Consider the following 23455-nt stretch of genomic DNA (forward strand, 5'->3'; position numbering starts at 1 on the left):
AGCTCACGCTGGCTGCCAGCCACTCACAGTAGCTTGTAGCAGCCCACTGCAGCTCCACTGCAGCCTACGCTGTCACCGGTGACTCACGGCAGCACAGCTCCAGGTTGAGCTGTTGTTCACCATCTTAGCTGTAGAGGGTGCAGCGTCACTGGCCCTCATGTGGGATCCAAACTGGGGCCCTGTTGCTCAGAGCTGGCGTCCCAAGCCAACTCTCAACCAATGCGCCACTGGTCCGGCCCCAGACGATTCTGAAGTGTTGAGTTTTCCCAGCTGAAGCTCCAGACATTGTGGAGCAAAGGTGAGCTATCCGTCTGCCTGTGCCCTGTCTGAATTCCTGACGTACAGGATCCAAGAGCATAATAAAATGGGTATTTTATGCTACTAAATTTTGGGTAGTTTGTTATGCAGCAATAGTACCTGGAGCAAGCTCCTTTGATAAGAAAAGCAAAGCTTGCTCAGAAACCATCCCAGCTGACTTCTGCTTATGTCTCATTGGCAGAGCAGTGTCACAATTCCACTCCTAAGGCAATGAAAGCTGGGAAAATATGTATTTAGCTCTTACAGGCTCTTCAGTCACAAAGACAAGAGGAAGGGGATGGGGCATGAGAAATGGGTGCACTAACAATGGCGTTGGCTACAATTGGCATATATCTAGCTCTATCTCTATGTCCATATGTTCTCTCTCTCTCTCTCCATATCTATATCATCTATATCTATCTATATCTATATCTCCATGTATCTATTTTATAAAATAGAATTTCTTATATATACTGTAATTCTATTTTAGTAAGCAGGGCTTCATAATAACAGATGCAATTTATGCTTTAAATTTATGTATCATTTCAATAGAGCCCTTTCAATTTTCCTTAACAGAGTGTGCAATGGATGAAATCTGGAATTCATATATTTAAAGCACTCTAATAACATTAACTCACAGAGGCTTTAATGCTCTTTGTACTTAGAATGTTGTGAACACTGTATCACTCCTAGGATCTGCAACTAAACCCTGTGGCTGAGATCAAAATCTTCATCCTTGGCTAATGAAATGAAGTTTTAGGATTTGGTTTAGATTTTTATTTATCAAGATAATAGGGAGCAAGCAAGTTATAAGGAGACATTCTCCTATCAGATGAAGTTGCTTCAGTGGAATTGCCTGTTCTAAAGATGAATGGGTTTGTTTAATGTATCTAGCTTTGGTTTTTTTTAAGATTTTTATTGGGGAATTGAGGAAGGGGAACAGAGAAGTTGCTGTCCTTTTGTTCTTCAGTCTAGTTGTGGAGGACGTCGCTTCACTGGCCAATGTTGGTATTATCATTGTGCTCTTCCCGGGTGAGGCAGATCGGTCGTCGGCCATTGAACGGCTGCTCACGGTGGCTCTTGGCAGCTCACACCGGCTGCCAGCTACTCATGCTAGCTGCCAGCCACACACGGTAGCTTATGGCAGCCCACTGCAGCGGGGGCTGCAGCCTACGCCGTTGCCGCTGACTCATGGCAGCCCAGCTACAGGTCTAGCTGTTATTCACCATCTTAGCAGTAGAGGGCAGGGTCACTGGCCCCATGTGGGATCTGAACCGGGGCCCTACTGCTCAGAACTGGCATCCCAAGCCAGCTCTTAACCAATGCGCCACTCGGCCCCTCTAGTTATCTTTTAATTACAAAGTCTGTGTTCCTGTCTCTATTGGAGAATATATGGCCCTCCTCCACTACCCCATAGGAGAAGCAACAGGAAACCACATTGAGGTTTACTCAGTCATGCGTGCCTTCTTTTGAAAAACGTTTAAGAAAGAATTAGGAAAGGATTAGAAAAACCAAGTTTACTTGGTTTTTAATAACTCAATGATTAGTTTGCAATCGTCCCTTATTAACAATATTTAAAATGTGCATGCTATGATTTATGTTGCATGACTGTCTAAAATAAATAACAATAACGATAAGAATAACATTGTATTTGGATGTTGCCTAATTTCAAATAAAGGTCAATAGTTGATTCCCTAGAAATGAAATGGGCCTTCATAAATACACATCATGTGCTGGTGATTCTCCTGTAATCCTGTCTCAGTTTATCAGGAAACAGGGTGAGAATTAGAAAGGTTAAGATATATCTCTCTCAGAAATCAAGGTAGGGTATATGTGTGTTTCTATGTGTGAATGAGGTAATAATTCAGGGCACTTTCAAGAACTGTAATTTCCAACGACATGGGAACTTATTCCTTTAGCAAAACAATCATTACTTTCAGTGTAAGGCACTGCTCTAGGAATTGTGTGACATGCAAGTATGTGAAAGACAACGGTTGTGATTTCTAGTGACTAACACTTGCCCAGGGGGAGGAATATCTGTTGGTTTTGATACCGCCTAAGGCCTAATATCCATAAACCTGTGGAATTCCAAAGTAAATGTTAAATAGTAATAAGCCATATGAAGGGTCCTTTAAAGTGCAAGACTTGGATAAAGGGAATTGTCTACCTGTGACTGGCAATGGTGGAAGGCTATGAATCTGGTTTTTCTTTTATTTGTAATCTATATTTGAAAAAAAAACTACATTATTTACTTTAGGGACACTGAGTTTTAAATGTGGAATTTCTAAAATTGAAACAATGATAGAGACTTTTTTATTTTAAGATTCCTATTGGGGAATTGGGGGCATGGGAACAGTACTGGAGAATTGGGGGAAGGGGAACAGACAAGTTGCTGTTGTTTTGTTCTTCAGTCTAGTTGTGGAGAACGTTGCCTCACTGTCCCAAGTTCGCACCATCATTACGCTCTTCCCCGGCCAGGCAGATCAGTCACCGGCTTCTGGACCGCCGCTCACGCTGGCTGCTGGCCCCTCACGCTGGCTGCTGGCTACACACGGTAGCTCATGGCAACCCACTGCAGCAGGGGCTGCAGCCTACGCCGTCACTGGCAACTCACGGCAGCCCAGCTCCAGGTTGAGCTGTTGTTCAGCATCTTAGCTGTAGAGGGCAGTGTCACTGGCCCTCATATGTGGGATCTGAACCGGGGCCCTCTGGCGTCCCAAGCCAGTTCTTAACCATCGTGCCACTCGGCCAGAACGATAGAGACTTTTTAATCCAACCCTTTTTAATAGATGAGAGAACTGAAAGGGATAGAAACAGGTGAAATTCGGATCTCTCAATACCTGCTCTTCAGTACTTGCTCCAGTATGCTTGGGGTCTCAAAGTATGTGTGTGTGTTTATATTTATATTTGGTTTGGGACCCTTTCATGCCTTGAGGCTGAGCAGCAATAACTCATACATTCTTGACATCTAAATTTCTGACTTAAAAATTCTATTTACTGCCACTTGTATTTAATCACTATCAGATGATGCTCTCAAATTTTAAAATTGGGATTATAGATCCCAGGGGGCATTCAGAAAAGAGAATTTGTGCCTTCCCTTTAGAGAATTTTTGAAAAGTATAGATAAGCTTGACAAAATTACAATTCATCTATCTTTAGTTAGACATTTTAATTTCAGCGAAGCCTAATATGCTCCTCTAATTATAGTGATACATTTTCCAAATTACAAATCAAGACACATGGCCCGACACATGGTCCTGGGATTCTGGATATTTGGTACAGTAATATTATTTGCCTAATGGTAAGAGAAATTATGCTCTGGAGCACATGAAAAATCAAGTGGTTCTCTTGGTAAGCTGCTATTCCCAAAATATCCTACCTAGTTTCTTGCAATTTCTGTGCTCACCTAATTATAAAATTAAAAATATCTCATTTTTTATACCAAAAGGAGTTAATGTTCATCACAGAAAATAACAACCGGAAAATACAGTTGAGCAAAAGAAAGAAACATTGAACGAATAATATATTATAAATTCTTTGATGCAAAGGAAGGGGCGTTTTCATTTAAAATGCTTCCATACTTTCACAACCAAACCCCATTCTTCCCTACTTACAACTAAAAAAAGCCCAAACACGAAAAAGAAATCAGAATTTAAAGAGTCATTGAGTAAAACTTCTATGTTCTTAAAAAACGCTGCTTGAGTTTTAGGAATCTGTACAATAAACATGAAATCGGTCACCTGACCGCTCCCACCCTCAGCTCATTCCACACACCCATCTTCCCTCCTCCTCTCACACCCATTGGGACTTTAGAAATATCCCTTTTCAATTGGGTTCCTTCTAAAAGGGAAGGAAGGATGGCTGAAGGGCACTGGGGTCCGGGCGGAGAAAAAGGCTACAACCAGATTTTGCGTCGATAAAGCGCAAAGCCTCTAGGCCTAACATGTAAAGAGGGTTTGTGCCCAAGCTGGTCTACATGGCCGGTTCCGCGGACTCCCCACTACTCGGTGGATTGCAGTTTAACTTCCTTATAGTAGGTTGAGAATGCAGGCCCCACAATTTTCTGGAAGGCGGCGCCCCAACTGATATTGTTCCTGGAATTGCTCCTTGAGTGCAAGGAAAGGCGACAGGGGAAGGCTAGGCGATGGGTGTTTCATTCATTGCTCCTCTTTCTTCTGCCCCCACCTTACCTCCCCCTAGACTTTCTCTCCCCTTTTCCCAGTGCGAGTTTGACGTCGGTCTCCAGGATACCAGACAGCCAATCACTGGTTGCTAAGGGAGAAGAATGGCCAATCAGGCGTCGTTGCTACCTCTGAGTAATATTTTTAGCGGAGAGGGACGCTTGGTTCCACTCCCAATGTTAACTTCGTGTATTTCTCTGCGGCAGGTTGTGAAAAGGGGCGCTTATTCGTCCCCCGTGAGTCCTTCTCTATCCTAGCTCCCTATTTGCCCAGACGTATTCCAACCGAAATTTATCTTAAACGCACATTTTTTAAGGCACCGTGTTTATTATATGCATTTATGTTAAAGTAGGCACTTGAAATACACGCATGCATATATATGTATATACTTAGATACGTTCGCAATTTGGCACGGAGGCCTGAGTTGGGACATTTGGAATAAAATGTGAACCTTCTTACAGTCTCACGCCACCCCTACGTCTGAGTTGTTGTCGGGTCGCACAGGGAGGTTTTCAGTGGGATGAGGAGGCAGTTAAACTGTCAACCTGGGTGGGAGGTGTGGCCAGGTGGTCTCCCTTCCCCACCCCCAGCCTGACGCGGCAGTTTTGGGTTCTGTAGTTGCCACTCATTGGATGGCAGTTGGCCTTAGGCCCCTGAGGTAATTAATATTCAATTAATCCGGTGCACGAGTCCCTGTCACAGTTCGTCCTTTCTCTAGGCTCTCCTGGGCGCACTGGAGGCCGACTTGGTAGCTCGTTCACGACCGTGATTTTCCTCGGCCACAGTCCCACTCGGATAAGGCACTTTCTGTAAACTCTCCCATCTCTCTCGGGGACTTGGTCTCTCCTCCCCGTTCTCCCCCGCTGCTTCGCCACCTGCTTCGCTCCCCTCCCCCCTTCTCCCCGGCGCTGTCCGCCGAAACCGAGTGTCAGCCGCCCCACCCCACCTGTCACCCTCACTGGCACGTCTCTTCCCCAATCCCTTTCCAACTATTCCCCTAATTCCGCCCCCAGCGACTCCAGGTCGTCGGCTCATTGGCCATCCTGGAGTCCAAGGGGTGTGGCCTTGCTCACCCGGCCTTCCGCCGCCCGTCAGCCGGCGAGGGTCTGGCGAACGGGTAGGAGGGCGGGGAGGGGTTACACCGCCCCGAGCTGTGTGACGCGAATGAGCGCGCGCGCACCCCAATGGGAGGAGATGGGGGCGGGGAAGAGGGTATAAAACGAGAGGCGGGGCGCGCGCCGCGGCAGAAGGAGCGGAGCTCTGGCCCGGCGTGGGGTGGGCGCACTACGAGGACGCTGGGCCGGGCACCGGGCTGTGTGGAGAAGTGAGCGCGCTCGCCTGACCTGTCCCCGCCACCCCGAGTCAGAAGGGGTGAGCTCCCGAGGCGAGCGCCGAGGCCCCTGTCCTCTGCCTGGCCGCGTTGCTGTGCGCTCAGCCAGCTTGCCGCCGCCAAGCCTCCTGTGCCCCCGCCCTGCCGCCTCTTCTCCCCCGCCCAGCGGCCGGGTCTGTGGTGGAAGCAGCCCCGAAGCAGCCCGTAAGTATCTAGGGGCAGCGGGCGGGGTCGGAAGGCGCAGGGGCGGCAGCGGCGTCGGGACCCTGGCCCTCGGGGGCTCAGGGACGGCGGCGTCGCGGCCCCTGACGCCAGGCCGGAGGTGGCTCTGAGGGGCCCCGGCGCGCCCGGGAGCTGGAGGCGGGGCCGGCCGGCCGGCGCGTCGGGCTCGGCCCGAGTGACTGGGGAAGGGCGGCCCCGGGTCAGCTCTCGGGAATCGGGGGTTGGGACTCCTGGGAGGAGCGGCGAGCTCGAGGGCAACGCTGGGGTCCGCGGGGCTGGTGGCCGCCGGGCCGAAGATGGTGCTGGGGCACCGGGGCTCCCCCAGCCCTGGCCGGGTCCCAGGAGCCTCGGGGCGGGGGGCGGGGAGCGGGGAGCGGCGGGTCAGGTTACGGCGGGGGGAAGGGAGCGACTGACCCGGGGCGGCCGGCGCCCCGACCTGCCCGGTGCCGGGCCCCAAGTGGTGGCTTTCGCATGTCTCGTGGCCTTCCTCCTCCTCCCCCTCCTCCTCGGAGGAGACTTGTACTCTCTGCCTCCTCCTCCTCCCCAGCCGCCTCCTCCTCCCTTTGCTGCTGTTGCTGCTTTAGCGCTCGGTCTCCGAGAGCTGTGAGCAGAAATCTAATGAGACCCAACTGGCTGTTTATGTAATTCTTCACACTCCTGTCTTAAGGCGTTCCTTTAAAACTACCTTCCGCCGAGCCTGAATTTCGCTCGCCTGCACCTTAAAGCAGTTGGGTTTAATCAGCTGCCTTAGCCGGCCCTCAGGCTTTTGGCGTGGAAAGTGTTTGTAGTTTGGGGGCAGCCAGGGCGTCTTTTCCCTTTGTCACCGCAAATATGGAACATGGAACAGATGGATGAATACCAGCTTGATTTTTTTTTTAAATGTCCTTTTAAGTCAACCTCAGTGTACAAACAGATCTCCTTTGCAAATATCTTCTGTTTGCCCTTGATCTTTTCTTATCCCCACCCAGTGCTGATCCAGCAAACGTTTAAAGGTCGACCTTATCATGGTACATGACTCTCCGGCAGTTCTCTTATCGTGAGGGAGGAAGGTGGTTTTAAAAATCAGAATAAAACTCAGAAACCCTGCCCATTAAATAGAATAACCAGTAGAATTGGAAGTGAATTGTTGCTTTTGTGTATGCTTGGTGCTGAAGAGGTATGTTCGGATTCAGAAAAAATACACATTGAAAAGTGACAAGCATAAAGCAGCCCAATTGTGTGCCCTTAGTATATTTAAAACCTCAACTGTATAGGCTAATTTGGCTCATAGTTATCATTCACTGGGATGGCAAATCATTTAGTATTTCGTACTTTTAATTTTAGCCTAATGACTTTGGAAATTAAAATAATCTTCCTAACTTCTCAAATTTCCAAATGTTTAATATTACAGCAGATTTAAGCAGCACAGTATATATCCAAAATGAACTGAAATACAGAATTCACTCCTAAGTTGGTGAATAGGAATATGACCAACTTCTAAAACTGGCATAAATATGCGTGGATGGGTATGTTGGGTATAGTTTTCAGTAAATATTCTTGTGAGAATTGAGGGGAGAAAAAAAAGGATACACTACATATTCTGGAGTTATTTTTCTTCTTGGAACTCTATCTAGAAACACAAATAATAGGGTTAAAAGTAATTGTTTTAACTGTAAATCTTGTTTTCCAATGAGATTTTGAACGCTAATAAACAATTTTCTATTGTATGTTCCTTTATTTTGTGCTGATAATATTTTTCAGACTTTCCAGCTTATTTGACTTTTTCAAAAGTGAAATTATTCTGGGGGTTAAAAAAAGCACTGTGGGACTTAACATTTATGTTATTTGTATATGTTTGCTTTTTGTTTTGTTTTTTCTTTAAGGAACAAGACCACTCAAGGTGAAGGATAATCTACTCATACCAGCACTTTGAATGAAAATTTGTTTCTCTGCCACAGACTGAACACTTTTTTGGGGTGTGTGTGTGTGTGTGGGGAGTTGAAACACAAATCTAACTTTGTGGCATAGCAGCTATGCAGCTTGAAATCCAAGTAGCACTAAATTTTATTATTTCGTATTTGTACAATAAGCTTCCCAGGAGACGTGTCAACATTTTTGGTGAAGAGCTTGAAAGACTTCTTAAGAAGAAATATGAAGGGCACTGGTATCCTGAAAAGCCATACAAAGGATCAGGGTTTAGATGTATACACATAGGGGAGAAAGTGGACCCAGTGATTGAACAAGCATCCAAAGAGAGTGGTTTGGACATTGATGATGTTCGAGGCAATCTGCCACAGGATCTTAGTGTTTGGATCGACCCATTTGAGGTTTCCTACCAAATTGGTGAAAAGGGACCAGTGAAGGTGCTTTATGTGGATGATAATAATGAAAATGGATGTGAGTTGGATAAAGAAATCAAAAACAGCTTTAACCCAGAGGCCCAGGTTTTTATGCCCATAAGTGACCCAGCCTCATCCGTGTCCAGCTCTCCATCACCTCCCTTTGGTCACTCTGCTGCTGTAAGCCCTACCTTCATGCCCCGGTCCACTCAGCCTTTAACCTTTACCACTGCCACTTTTGCTGCCACCAAATTCGGCTCTACCAAAATGAAGAATAGTGGCCGCAGCAACAAGGTTGCACGTACTTCTCCTATCAACCTCGGCTTGAATGTGAACGACCTCTTGAAGCATAAAGCCATCTCTTCCTCAATGCACTGTCTGTATGGGCTCGGCCTGGGCAGCCAGCAGCAGCCGCAGCCACAGCCACAGCAGCAGCCATCCCAGCCGCCGCCGCCGCCACCACCACCGCAGCAGCAACAGCAGAAATCCTCTGCTCTTTCTCCTAATGCCAAGGAATTTATTTTTCCTAACATGCAGGGTCAAGGTAGTAGTACCAGTGGAATGTTCCCAGGTGACAGCCCCCTTAACCTCAGTCCTCTTCAGTACAGTAATGCCTTGGATGTGTTTGCGGCCTATGGGGGCCTCAACGAGAAGTCGTTTGTAGACGGCTTGAATTTTAGTTTAAATAACATGCAGTATTCTAACCAGCAATTCCAGCCTGTTATGGCTAACTGAAAAAAGAAGAAAATGTATCGTACAAGTTAAAATGCTTGGGCCCAAGGGGGGTTTTTTTTCACCTCCTTGAGATTTTTTTTTTTTTTAAGCTTATAGTAAGGATACATTCAAGCTTGGTTACAAAAATAAAACATGCATCATTTTTCATTTGCCAACCAAGCACAAAGTTATTTTATACTGACTGTATATTTTAAAGTATACTCTCAGATATGGCCTCTTACAGTATTTAAGATATAGCAAGGACATGGCTGATTTTTTTTTTTTTTATAAAAAATTGGCACTAATAAGTGGGTTTATTGGTCTTTTCTAATTGTATAATTTAATTTAGTACAAAGTTTGTAAAATATCAGAGGATATATATAGTTTCTACGACATGGTATTGCATTTATATCTTTTTACTACAGTGATCTGTGACAGCAGCAGCTTCATGTTGTATTTTTTTTACTGAAATTGTAAGATACCCATCTTAAAGACATCAACTATTCTAAAAATTGTGTACAGGATATTCCTTTAGTGGTGGAATTAAAATGTATGAATATTTGCTTTTTCAAAAAAATGTATTTTCTGTTAAAGGTTTAAAGATTTTTGCTATATATTATGGAAAAAATGTAATCGTAAATATTAATTTTGTACCTATATTGTGCAATACTTGAAAAAACGGTATAAAAGTATTTTGAGTCAGTGTCTTATATGTTAAGAGGGACTGAAATAGTTTATATTAAGTTTGTATTAAAATTCTTTAAAATTAAAAATGCTTTTTGTGGTCTTTGTTTTTAAGCCTTTACCAAAAGATCTGTCTCTGGAGTTAGGATGTTGTAAAATGCTAATGATGCAGGGAGGTCTGACTCATTGAATCACAAAGGAATAATGGAAAGCAGTTGCTCTACTAGTGTACCAGATAGTAGTTGTTGACCACATAAAAAGCTGTCCTGTCAACACTCCATAGCCTGCCCAGTGCTTGGGACAGCTTCATTATTTTTTTTTAGCAACTCTCTTCAGTTCACATCTGTCTCCCCATGATAGCGATAGCATTCTAAGGCTAGTCAGCCTTATTTTATAGCGTGTTTTAAATGGGTCATGCTAACATCCAAACATCTAAGAGAGGTGATAAAATGAAATTCACTCATGTAACCTGAGAGGATTTATTTGAAATGTATATGGAGAGAGACCATTAGATCAGTTTTCTGTCTCTGTATGGGAGATGAATAGCTCATAAAACTTGCTTGGACAAAGCAACTCACATATTTAAAAGGAAGATTTAGGTCTGTTTACTAATCATGTCTAAAGTTCAATCATTGTATGTAGCTGGAAAATTTATGATCAAAATCTATTCAAGATTGGACAGGTTGCTAAATGTTAGCATTTGTGTGCATTTTCCCAGCAAAAACGTTTACATATTGGTTTTTTTAGTTGTTTTTTGCAAGTTTGGATAAGCCATCCTGCTGGTTTGGGGCAGGGTTAAAGATTAGTTATAATGTGTCAAATTGTAGCAGCTTGTTCCCAATACAGTTTGTTTTTTTCCCCTAAACTGATGAGTTGGAAGGGAGAGGTACTATTAAAGTAAAATGTGTCATTTAACTATTTAAATGTCCATTAATAACAGTGTTGACATAGGATTGGTGAGAAAGTTGTCTTGAATGGGACAGGAAAAAGAACATTCTATGTACTTTTATAGTAAGAAACCAGCACTGTCTGGGTTACTAGTGACATAAATTTGGTCTCAAATGAGTTTTTTGGGCACCAGTCTACAAAAGCCTTTTGTCTGTTACCCATGCAGTTCAGAGCAATAAAAAGTTTTAAGGAAACAAGCACTGGATATAACAGAGCAAAGCTGTTCTGTCAGCTCCATGGTGAGACCTTTGTCATTTAGTGGACAGAATGAGGCTATGAAGAAGTATTGGGATAGTGAGTGGAACCAGCAGAGATGGGGTCTGCCAACACTATCAATTATATGCTGTTTGTGATCACAAAGTTTGAATAGCTATAAGAACAATCAGGAATGGTTTCAAGCACTAGTTTTTGCTAGACACTTGGGTGAAGTTATCATGGGCTTAACTTTGAAGAAAACTGCCTTTTTATAAATGAAGGCTCAAGTTAATACTTTTCTGAAAAGCAGAATAAGGCAGCTGGTCAGATACACAATAGAATTTGTAACAATCTGGAACCCTAATTTTAAATTTTAAATAATTGAGCTTAATGTAAGTGAGAATGTCAGATCTTAGAGATGTATTAACAAAAAATCTTAGGGAAATTTCATATTGGTATATATGTTTGGCAGTTGAAAAGGACTAACTCTAAATTTTATCTCGATTGGTTTTAAGAAAACAATCACTTGATTCGAGCTTGGTATCCTTGAGGACTTTATGTTTTAAGAATAAACAAAGGCTCTGTTTTCATGCCCTTTTTGCTCATTAGGAATGGAAAATTTTAGAGGTGCTTTTGTCTAGCACACCTTAGAAAAGCTTAGCCCCAAATCTTTTTCTCCCACTATGCCATGACACTTGTGTCTGTGTGGAAACTGGGTTGACAGTTTGATGAGTTACACCATAATAGGTCTTTCCTATCTTTTTTATTTCCATAACTATAGATACTGTAGCAGCAGCCTCTGGCCATATTCTGGTGTCCAAACTGCCTTATGGATTGCATGGCTCATTGATGAGTGAAGAAGATGATACTAAAAGTAGCTCTGAGTTTAGAATATTCCTTTACTGCCCGTCTTTCCTAAAATCAGGTGTATCATTAAAATCTCTTTTGAGTAGCTTTAACGTATGTTAGATGGCCAATGTAGGCCTTCAGTCAAAATGCCCCTTAAAGATAATGACAATATTGACTGTGCTTAACTTAGCTTTTGAAGGTGACACTAAAGGTGCCCTGAGTTTATAATGGTTTTCTAATGTGTGTTGGTGTTAATTTCATTCTCATATAGCTGTCTTAATGCACTGGCACTTTAATTGAGAGACTTAATCTAACCAATCTTCAGGACTTTGGTTATTTTTAAATTAGTTACTAACATATAGAGAAAATAAAGTATCTCTCTGGACATACTGAAGTTAATGATGTAAAATGCTGATTGGAGACCTTACTCCACACCCTTTCCCTACACAGAAAATAGCATAGGCCTGGCACATCAAACATCTCTACTTGACTAGACTGCATGCTTTTGTCAGAAGCAGGATAACAACTCTAGTATAAAATCCGATACGAGGAAAACAACCTTATTAGAAAACAAATATGTAAAATTACCATTGCTGAATAAAACCCATTTATATTGTTTATATGCCAGTCAGTTATGCTTAATCAGTTTGGCCCAGGAGGTCACTTGAAATCAGAATTCTTCAGTTTTTGTGTTATATTAGGAAGATATTATCTTCGTGTTTAAAGGACCTGGGATCAATATCTGTGTGCATATAATTGGGAAATTAGTAGAACACTTGTGTTGGAGCCATTTTTTTTTAATCATGCAGTTAACAAATACTCATGTAGCACTCACTATGTGCCACGCACAGTTCTAACCTAGTGTACAGAAGTGGAGCTGACACACAGCCTAACACCCACGATTGCATGGCCAGGAAGTGGCAGGCTTGGGATTCAAACTCAGATAGTCTGCCTTAAGCTCTGTGCTTTGTTCCCTCGGGTTAGCTGCTATTCTGATTTGAAGTCAGTGGAATAAGACCATTTGTGATGTATTAGCCATGTGACTTGTAGAATCTCTACGAGAATGTTGATGAGCAGCGTCTAGTAGAAGGCTCTTGGCTGTGCTCAGAGGTCATGATGATGTTCTGACAGAGGTACTTTATATCTCTGGTGACCATAAACTATAACCATGGGCTGTCTGGAAATGTTTTTAGAAATCACTAACAATGCTCTAATTTTAATTCAGTTGAGTAAATTCTCTCATTTTAGAACCACTGGATGACTGCCTCAGACTGAGTGCAAATTGTAGATTTAGTGCCCCTGTCACTTCTAAGTAAAATTATAAACATTTGGCTTCCTGTAGTTATTTTCACACATTCCTTACCTGTGTTTATTGATAAACACGATAAGGAAAGGCCAGGTAAGTTACCAGAATGGTCTTCAATGTGTTTCCAGGACCTATGATTTGTTTTCGGTTACTTTGAAAAACTGTTTTACGGCACAACTTTGTAATACATGGTTTCTACATGTATAGATAGATGTTTTGAGAAATGGTCTTTTGCTTTTATTTAAAAACATTATGGAAATCAAATGACCTTATTTCAAACTAGTTCTGAAAGCCTTTCTTGACAAAATCAAAGTATATTTTGGCTTAAAAGCTGGTCACATTTTAAAAGCATAGGCTATTATGGATGAAGCAAAAGCGATTATGGATGGACTTACATTCTTAAACTGCACAGTAACCAGAAAAACCCATTCGAAAATGACTCAGAAGAATTTCTGTAGTTACCATATGGATTAAATCTTATACTAAGTGTCTTACTATTTAAATTTGGGGTTAGTTAGGATTTGATTGGACCAAATATTAATGAACCCTTAGTTGGGCTTTTGGAGGTAAGATTGGGCTAAAAGTCTTGTCTTTAATGGTATTTGACTTGTAAAAAGAATAAACCGCTACTAACCATTTCTCAATATTTGAATTTAAGATTTCTATTTTAGAAGATGTGCTTTATACATATAATCTGTAAGTGGAGCTCTGAGATCACTTCACAGTTAGGCAAAACTTAGAAGAAAACAGTCAGGAGGCAGATCACATCTAGAGACTATTTGAAATTATGGGTCTAATTCCTTCCTTAAGCATGTTAAGTCATTTGACTCAGATGGTTCAGTTTCTTCATCTGCAAAATGGGTAAAGTGATATCAATATACTTCCTCAGGGAGTTATAAGGAACTAATCATCTTGTTATGAAGCATTGTCATCGAACTAAAACAACATGTTCTTAGGGGCTTACAGTATTTAGAAGTCATGAAATTCAGAATTGTACCCATGTTTGTTGTCCTTTGAAATCAGAAAAGTAATTGAAGACTGTCTTTATTATATCAACACTTCATTGCCCAGTCTGTTATTTGCATCAACAGAGAATTAAATAAAAATTCTAGTAATATCCTAAAACCTATTCTATTCATGTTTCAGTAATAAATACCACTGAGTTTGTAGTTCTAGTTTTGAGGCACTGATAGGGAAACCAGTGTTTCAGCATTCTTTTTCGTGCAATCAGCAAATTGATTGAAACCCAGTATACAAGTTGGCGTTCCTTTTGGGAGCTGCCAAAATGTTTGCTAACATGTCCATACTGTTGTGGAAAGTATTGAAATGGCTGTTCCTGTTTAAACAATACTGGCTCTGGAATAGGAGTAGTTAAAATGTAGGTCTGGTGGTAGATATATCAAACGGATAATGGTCCTAGCTTTATTTTAGCACAGGTAAAAAAGGAGGTTTGCTCTACAGAAGGGAAAAACATTGAGGACTTGGAAGGAAACACACATCCCGTCTGGCATTATGAGTACTTTACTTCACTGATAAAATATGACCAGTGTGCAGAACAGAACAGGTGTAAAATATTTTTAGACAAGCCTTGGCATATACTGTAGGTCGCATCTCTTCTTTCTATTCACTCAAGAGATTCAAAAATAATTGTGGGAAAAACCACATTTACAAAATAAGCTAGACATTGCTTTTATGGGGTTTTTTGGTGTGTTTTTTTTTGTACTGAATGTTAAAGTCAAATATAAACTTCCTTCCCAAGCCATCAGGTTGAGGCTATTTTTGAATGCTGGTTCTCTTCATGCCCTTCTATAGCTCTTGAGTCTCCTTTTCTCTTCCTCCCATAGTGCTGCTGAGAGTTGGGGGGACTATGATGCCATAGCCTCTTGGATCATGAAAGCTGGGTTATTGTGTCCCCCTAAAACAGATCCTGATTAAAAGCAATTTCATATTCCTCTAGGCTAGAAAGAAATGGGACAAGCATGGGCATGGCATCAGTCTAGCTTGGTTTCTAGCAAATGGGTATAAATTGATGACTTCTGAATACTGAGAGAAGGGCCCCGGATACTCCTGCTATTAGTATGGTTTAAGGAATGGAATCACAGGACCCGACAAACATTGTCCGTTTTAGGCCAGAGTCCAGATGCCCTCTGACACGGATTCAGTCGTTCTGGGCACAGTCCGTTTTTCTGTTTTGAACGAAATGCAAGCAATCCTTTCAGAAAGCGTTTCCTTGTCACCCCTCCAACCATCCATCCATTCATTTCTAGTAACGGTGAAGGCTGGATTTTGATTTGTAACGAGCATGCCTGTTCTTTTCCCCACTCTGGTTATCCTGATCTGCCTGCTGCCCTCAGAGCTGTTTCCCCGAAAAGAACAGTCCTTGTTTCATAAACGACCTGCTATTCTGAAGTTCGATAGAACCCTGGCGACTTAGTTTCTGCTAACTCCTTTTTATTTCCAGGAAACGATGGGGATCTCTACACCACTTCGATCCAATGCTTAAGATAGCTGCAGTCCCCAGGCAGCCTTTCTAGAAACTAAGGTGTCACCAGAGGCCCTTTAGCTAGGCTTTGAGAACAAACCCAGTTTCCACACAGCTATAAAGGGTTTTGCCTGGAGAATTTTACAAAAGATTGGAAGAAAGGAAGGAAGCTTTTTCATTGTAACTTAGGAAGAAATTTTTTTTGGAAGGAGACCCTTGTTTATTACCTAAACCACAAAAGTTCAAAGAGCTTGTTGGGTTCTGCGTAAAAGGAATAGCGAGATGGAGGAAAGACCTTATCTCCCCAGGAGCCTCTCCCAGAGGTAGAAAGGGGGCTTGGTGTGCCTCCTCTATCTGCCCTTCCTTCAGGGCCTGGGAGAGGTGAAAGAAGAGTTAAAGGAGGGAGGCTCTGCATACACTGCCTTGGTACCTGTCCTGGAGACTGTTCCCTTTGATGGAGGCTTTGCAGGCGATCTGAGACCCAGGACAAGCACCCCCGTCCAGGCACACCACACTTTCTTAATGACTCCGTGTTTTCTTCCAGACTTTGAATGAAGGCAGGTGGCTGCACCCATTCCTTGCATGCTGACTATTTGAATGATGAGGATTTTGATATTACCACAAGTCTTAGGGAGTCTGGAGGGAATAACCAACCTCAACTTCAGTAACAATACTTACATAATATGTACTATGTGCTAGATATGGTTCTAAGCACTTACACATTTTAACTAGAATTTTGTAAGAACCCTCTGAAGGTTGTGCTATTTCCCTCATTTACAAATAAAGAAATGGAAGCAGAGAGCTGCTGACGAAGTTACAGCCCATAGAGCCAAGACTCAAACTGTGGGATTCTGTTTCCAAAGTTCAGGATCCTTAACCATTACACTACCCTGCTCCTTTGGTCGACCTCAATAGGAAGGCTTTATAAAAGAACCACACTTCATTGTTTAGGAGGTGTTATCTAAAATGCACTTGGGGGCGGCCAGATGGCTCGGTTAGAGCATATGCTCTTAACAACAAGGTTGCCGGTTCGACTCCTGCATGGGATGGTGGGCTATGTCCCCCAGCACCCCCCCCCAACACACACCGCAACTAGATTGAAGGCAGCGACTGGACTTGGAGCTGAGCTTGCGCCCTCCACAGTTAAGACTGAAGGACAACAACTTGACCTGCAGCTGATGGATCCTGGAAAAACACAATGTTCCCCCTCGCCAATTCCCCAACACTGTTCCCTTCTCCAATTCCCTAATAAAATTTTTAAAAATAAATAAATAAATAAATAAATAAATAAATAAATAAAATAAAATGCACTTGGTGCCGAGTTTCCCTCCCCTGTATACTCAGCATGGTCCTGTAAGTGATGGTTTGCACAGCAACCCCAAACTCATTTTACTACCAGCCCTTTTCAGGCACAGTTAGGAAAGGGAAGTCTGTTGTAATAGCACAGTAGACTAGGATATAAGAGTTTGAGGGTCATGTGCTGGTTTTATTTATCCACATCACTACTACTGTCTGAGTATTCAGGCTCTTTGAGAAGTCATTCTAAGCACATCACATACCTGAATTCTTTGGTCCTGGGCTTTACTAAGTACTTAACAACAGCAAAAGGTGATGTTGACGTGTAGCTGCTCTGGGGTCAGATTTTCAGATATTCAGGTCCCTAAATTGTCTCAAACCAAGTGAGATGTGATTTAAAACAACCCCTGTATTCATCTCCTTAGCTCGTTTATTGAGCATCTATTGGGTTAGGAACTGGCAGTGTTATATATAGGACCTTTCAAGGAGCTTACATCCTAGCAAAAGCTAACACACAAGCCCAGATGATCACACATGGGAGACTGTGAAAATGTGGGCAGAAAGGAGGAGACTGTGAAAGTGTGGGCAGAAAGGGGAAAGACCGTGCCCGTCTGAAGGACTCTAGATTGGGGGGGAGTTAGCATGTCCTGAGGAACACATCGCCTGGGAAAGCAGGGGCTCCCTCAGATTTCCAGCCCCAGTGGAGGGGAAACTTGGTCCCAGTTCCTTTTTCTTCACTGAATGTGTCCACAGTGGGAAGAATGTGGACTGCTAACCCTTGGAAAAAGGCAGAGGAAATCAGAATTAGAAGCTCTGCTGCCAGCCCATCACTCCCAGGAGGAGCTGTCTTTGACTTTGGCCATTTAAATGTTTTTCATTGTCCAAGCTTTGCACAGAAACACTGTGAAAGAGAGGTGGGTTAGACATTTTCATTCATCTAACCTAAGGGTGGGATAGAGAGGTCAGGTGAGAAGTCCAAGGGTAGACATGACAGTAGTGAGAGAGGGGAGTGGGTTGAGCCAGAGCGATGGCTCTAATTCCATCTTTCAAGACAAGAGTTTCAGTTTAATGTTTATCCTAGAAACCTCCTCAGGCTAGAAGCTCCCTCTAGGGGTCATCTCATTTGTTTTACCACCATTAGAGACAAAACTTTTTCTTTCTTTTTTTTTTTCCTGGTAATTATCAGTGTTCCCAGCAGGGAGCACCCTTCTAGAAGTTGGTGTTGGTGGAATGTGTAGTTCACAGCACAAATCCTCAGGTCTCTCCCACTTGCCCCGCCCCCCAGCACCACACTCTACTCTTAGCCGAGGTAGCAAGCCTTTTCAGAGTGCCACTGTTCCATTTTCCCAGTTTGGCTTTTAGGATGTTGAGAATACATTCCAGCTTGAACACAAAGAGTGAGGCTTTGGAGGGAAAGCTTCAGAGGGAAATCTAAGCCAAAAATTAACAGCCCCAAATAACTGGCCACTTCCCCTGGCCAATGCCCTTCCCTAGGCTCCCCTAAGTTTCCTTTGGGGCTGAGCACTATGTCATCCACTGAAAATACTGCCACAGGCTGGCTAAGCCCCTTCATGTGACCTGGGACGGTTCAGAGAACACCACTGCAATGTATGAAGCAGGAATCTTGCTTTGAAACAGGAAACACTGGTGTCTGATCCTTGTCTCACCCCAACTTCACCAGCAGGGAGGTCTGGGCTCCACAATTACCCCTCCAGACCCCTTGGTAACTGCTAAACACTAAGTAAGAATGGTCTGTAGTCGTGCCGGGGCTTCATTAAGTCTCCAAATAAAATTACGCACTGTAACCGTGTACAAGAAAGAACATGGGCTTTGGGGTCAGACTTCGAATTGAATCCCAAACTCACCCTTGAATAGCAGTGCTCTGTTAAACCTCTTCAGCCTCAGATTTCCTATCTGAAAGATCCTACTTGTTATGGTTAGTGTGAGGATTATATAGGATATATAAAGCATTAAGCATAATCCTCTTCCCCCTATGGAATAACTGGAACTCTCTCTACATTTCTGTGAGAGGGGCCTTGAATTCTATCTATCTCTATATCTATTTCTATCTCTGCCTGTGGCTTAGACTGAAGGGCATGGTCTCAGCCTACTTAGGGAAGGTCAGCTGGCTTAAAACATGCCTTTTCACAAGATTCCTTGGCAGTGAAACTTCCTGGTGGGTTAGCAGGGAGAAGGGAAGAAGCAAAAGTGAGAGAAAACCATACTTCACTATTCTTGAGTCTGAGGTGGAATCTTGCATACATGCGGTTAAATGCATGGGCTTGGGAGTCACATAGAGGGACCTAGCCTTGGTTTCCTGCTTGGCCAGGGCCTTTGTGCAAAATATTCAATCTCTCTGAGCCTGCTTCACCATCCCTGAAGTGGAGAGAATGTTAAATGGAGGTGAATAACATATACCTTATAGGGCTGTAAATATTTAATAAGATAATGTATGTTGAACACATATTAGGTGCTGTTAGCTGTTAGTAATGGACAATTTTAAACCTGTCATCAGGGCATCTAATTGGTAAAGGGCCCCCACTTCCGATGCGGCCTGAGGTGGGGATGGATTACCATCTGTGTCTCACTGAAGTTACATTCTGCTCATTCAGACACCAGCCTCGCTTCTTGATAGGGTGACAAGGTGAAACAGTTGGTTGTGATGACTGAGAATTGCTTTGAGTCTGAGTTATTATCAGTCACACCAGGAACCAAAGGCTGTTTCCCCCTTTATTCTGTTACCCCTTGTGGTACATTGAGATGAGGAGTGGTGCTTGAAATAAGGGGTCCGTAAGAGCTCAGCTCTGCGCTCTGAGGTGTTGGAGCCAGGAATGAAGGGTGGAGAAATGCTCCTAGGGCCTCCATAGAGGCTGTAGAGGTTCCCCATCTCTACCCCATTGCCCCACTTTGTCTCTGCTTGCTGGCTCCCAGTGGTGCAACCCTAAGTGTCTTTCTCCCCCTTCCTCTCTCCCCCTCCCTCTCTTCTCTCCTCTCTAGGTACCCTCATCCTGGTCTCTCCCTTTGTCAGCAAAGGAGATTGCATCTGTTCTCACTTTGCTGTCCGAGGGTATCTTTGGGGAGAGGGGCCTGTTCTTATCTCCTGGTTCTTATTCCAGCCATGGGCAGGAGCGCGCAACGTTCATTATCCCCACCCAACCAGAGCAACCAGGCCCAAGATTAACTGCTACTTGAGAGGCACTACAGGTATTATTATGATTATTCCATTGTACAGATGAGGATACTGAGGCACAGAGAGGTTAACTTACCCGAAGTCACATAGTATGTGAGCCCAAGCGGTCTGACCGAAGAGCCCATGCTCTTCCATGACGCTAACCTTTTCTCCCTGCCACCCACCCTGGGTACCAAGGAGATATGGGAATCTTAAGGCTGAAAATATCTGGTGCCTCTTTTTCAAGGCTTATGCAATTCAATTACAGTAGCAATGACCATAACAAAATAATTCTTAGACCTTTAGTCAGCAAGTCCATGCATGAAACAAGATGGCCGCTGCAGCATAGGAGTCTCTGAAGAGCTGTTGTGTAACTGGCCCACTGGTAGACTGTGATTCCTGCGAGGAACACTACAGCAGCTGTCATGGGTACTGTGCCCGGCCATGAGAGGACGTAGCCGCTAGTTCTTACTGCCTCCCTTCTATCAGCAGCTCCTCTACCTTTATATGTAGCTAAAAGTTTGGTAAACCCATCTCTCCCTGAGTGCCATGACTGTTGGGCCTGGCGGTTTATGTGTGTACTAATTTGCATACCTCTTTAAAAACTCTGGGATACTGAGAAAAGCCATCAAGAACTTTATTTGCATAAAGGCCTATAAGCCTTCTGGGAGGAAAGATGTGGGGATTTTGAAGCTGAGACTGGAGTCCAGAGATGGGTAATTCCAAGAGCCCCTTGTAGAAATAGGACCAAGGAAACCAAAACTAGCAACGGCCTAAAAAAGTGGGAATCCCCGGGGTTCTTGTCAGGACAGGAGCTTGGAGTCAAAGGCCAATACGGATAGCCTCCCTCCCTCACCCCTACACAGCCCCCTGCCAGAGAAAACAAGAATTACTGGTTAATACTTTATAACAGGACTGTCCAACAGAATTTTCTGTGATGATGGGAATGGGCTGTGTTGTCCAATATGATAGCTACTAACCAACCACATGAAATGTGTCATTTAGATGTAGCTAGTGGGGCTGAGGAACTAAATTTTAAAATTTTACTTCACTTGAAGTCATTTATATGAATTCAATACTAACTGTATTGGCGAGTGCAGCTTTATAAGCTTTCTGCAAAGCCTTGGGACTCCCGGAGGTCAGGGACCAGTTAGAAGTGGCAGTTACGGATGCTCAGGAGGAGAACTGTCATTTGGAGTCCTCAGCCTTTAACTATGTCACCCTGGAAAGAATATAGGCACTAAAAGCAGACAGACCTGGGTTTGAATCTTGGCTCTTTCCTTGATTAACCCTATGAACTTGGGCAAGTTTCCTTTAAACATTTAGAGTCTAAGATTCAGCACCTGTAAATTAAGGACATTAATGAGGGTGTCTCTTCCTCCAGGAGGTCCATAAGGTCTATAGGGCTTGCTTCATCTACTCATTCACTCCACAAATATTTATCAAACACCCTCTAGGGTCAGGCCTTGTGCTAGCTACATAGAGGTGACATGTCACCTCCTGAATGTCACAGCCTAGGGTGGGATATGTCAAATGGTGAAATAGTAAGATCCAGCTTCCATGCGTTGTGAGATTCAATCGGACGATGTGTGTAAAGCGCCTGGTCAGAGTTCTTAGCACTCAGTGTCCATTCCCTCTGTTCTGGCACTGTGCTTCTCTCCTGCTGGGGGTCCGGGCCAGGGCCCCTCTCCGTTTCCTGGCTGCCCACATGGAAAGAAGATAAAACAGTCACCATCCTGACAGAACTGGATGTGTCCCTCACACCAAGACAGAAAACAAGTGATCTGGATGGGAACATAGTCACACTGTCAGGTGTCTGGCAGGATCCTCAAGACTTAAAAAGGAAAAAAAATACCCAAGAGCTCCACCTCCCCCTGACACACGCTGGGAAGAGGCTCCACTTCAGGAGGGTCCAGTCCGGGGAGGGTTGGAGCCGAGTCCTGCTTTCCCCTCACCTGAGTGGGGCTGAGGGTAGCCAGGCTGTTGATGGAGACCTGGATGACAGAGTTCCACATCCCAGGGAAATTTGGGATGTGGACACTGAAACTCCAACCCCACCCTGAAACAGAAGTGCTAAGGGGCTCAGGAGCCAAAGTGGCGGGAAGGAGAGGGGTGGGTAGAGGGGTGGTAGTCTCGCCTACCTGCCTACCTGACCCTCTCACTCAGGAGAACGCCAGCTAGAGTATTATTCTTCCTTCTTCCTTACACAGCCTGAGAGAGGAGTGTCACTTGACCTCAGGGCACATTCCAGAATGAGGCCACAGCCAAAAATAGGACCCAGAACCCTGCCACCTATCCTGCCTATATTAATCACACATTCCCAGAGCAGGAGGGAGACATCAGACTCCTTGGGGAGGTGGGCGGAGAAAGAGGAGACAGAATCAGGAAATGGCACTGGGAAAAAGGAGGGAAGACCCCAGAGAAGCCCCGTCAGAGCCTTGTGGTCAAGCAGTGTGCTGCAGGTGCTTGGTCCCAGGGCCCTTCAGCCAATCCACCGGGAGCTCTGAGAGCTGGGCCCACAGGCCTCCCGGAGCCCCTAAGCAATGATGCTGGCCTGGGGTCAGTTCAAGCTGAGAGGAGACCGAGACTTGGAGGTGGTGTGTTTATGCAGCCTGGGGGACAGCGGAGGCTTCCCTAGAGAACTGAGGCTTGAAGGATGAGTAGGCATAAGGCTGATGTCTCGCTCAGGAATCTAGGCCATGATTGCTTATGTGTGTGATAGAAATACCATGTCACATGGCAAGGTTGTAAGACAGCCCTGGGGTGCTGTGTATGCAGCTGATGGGAAGCAGGCCCTGTGGAGATATTTGGGGTCCTAAGGGGATTCCACACCACCCAGCCCAGTGTGTGTGTGTGTGTGTGTGTGTGTGTGTGTGTGTGTGTGTGTGTGTGACGCTGGAGAAACATCATAATACAAGCATTAAGAGCCATACTGCCTTGGTTCAAATCTTGGCTCTGCTACTTTGCAGCTGGGTGATCTTGGGCATTTCTCAACCCCCTAGCCTCAGTTTTATCACCTGCAGAATAGCGTCCTGTCTCATACAGTTGTGATGGAGGTAACAAGGGACGATGTCCAGTGCCTGTCACATAGTAAGTGCCTGCTCAGTGTTGATGTTATAACAGGACAGTGGAACACAGGGTGCTCTCCAGCCTAAGGAAATCTCCATGTGGCTGTGTATTTATTCTCTCCCTTCCCTCATCAGGTTCCGCCCCTGGTCCCCACTCTCTGGCCCCACTGTCCAGGGGGTGACATCAGACTATGGAGCAGCTGGCCAGACAATGGAGCAGAGTGTCCTAGGAGGCTGGAAGTGCTGGGGGAGGCAGAGGGTGGAAAAAGCCAAGCTGTCCTGCCCCAGAGGCCTCGGGGCTGGTCCGGAGACAGCGGCGCCAGACCAGGCCTCTGAAGAGGCAAACAGAGATAAACTGGAATGAGGGTGGTGGGGGCAGGGGAGGGGGAGAATTGT

At 44.4% G+C, this 23455-nt stretch overlaps 1 protein-coding gene across 1 annotated transcript; it reads left to right on the forward strand.

The window, feature by feature from the left end:
• Nucleotides 1–5715: 5715 nt before the first annotated feature.
• Nucleotides 5716–9835, forward strand: TOB1 (transducer of ERBB2, 1). Its single transcript, XM_019638449.1, has 2 exons — nucleotides 5716–6012; nucleotides 7893–9835. The coding sequence occupies exon 2, from the start codon at nucleotides 8043–8045 to the stop codon at nucleotides 9081–9083; it is 1041 nt and encodes a 346-aa protein (XP_019493994.1). The 5' UTR covers nucleotides 5716–6012; nucleotides 7893–8042; the 3' UTR covers nucleotides 9084–9835.
• Nucleotides 9836–23455: the final 13620 nt, after the last annotated feature.

The sequence above is a fragment of the Hipposideros armiger genome, unplaced genomic scaffold (genome assembly GCF_001890085.2).
Source record: "Hipposideros armiger isolate ML-2016 unplaced genomic scaffold, ASM189008v1 scaffold_40, whole genome shotgun sequence".
NCBI classification, from domain to species: domain Eukaryota; kingdom Metazoa; phylum Chordata; class Mammalia; order Chiroptera; family Hipposideridae; genus Hipposideros; species Hipposideros armiger.

What these genes read in the sequence shown, in the direction of transcription:
- TOB1 (XM_019638449.1), top strand. Translation starts at nt 8,043, where the DNA reads ATGCAGCTTGAAATCCAAGTAGCACTAAATTTTATTATTTCGTATTTG.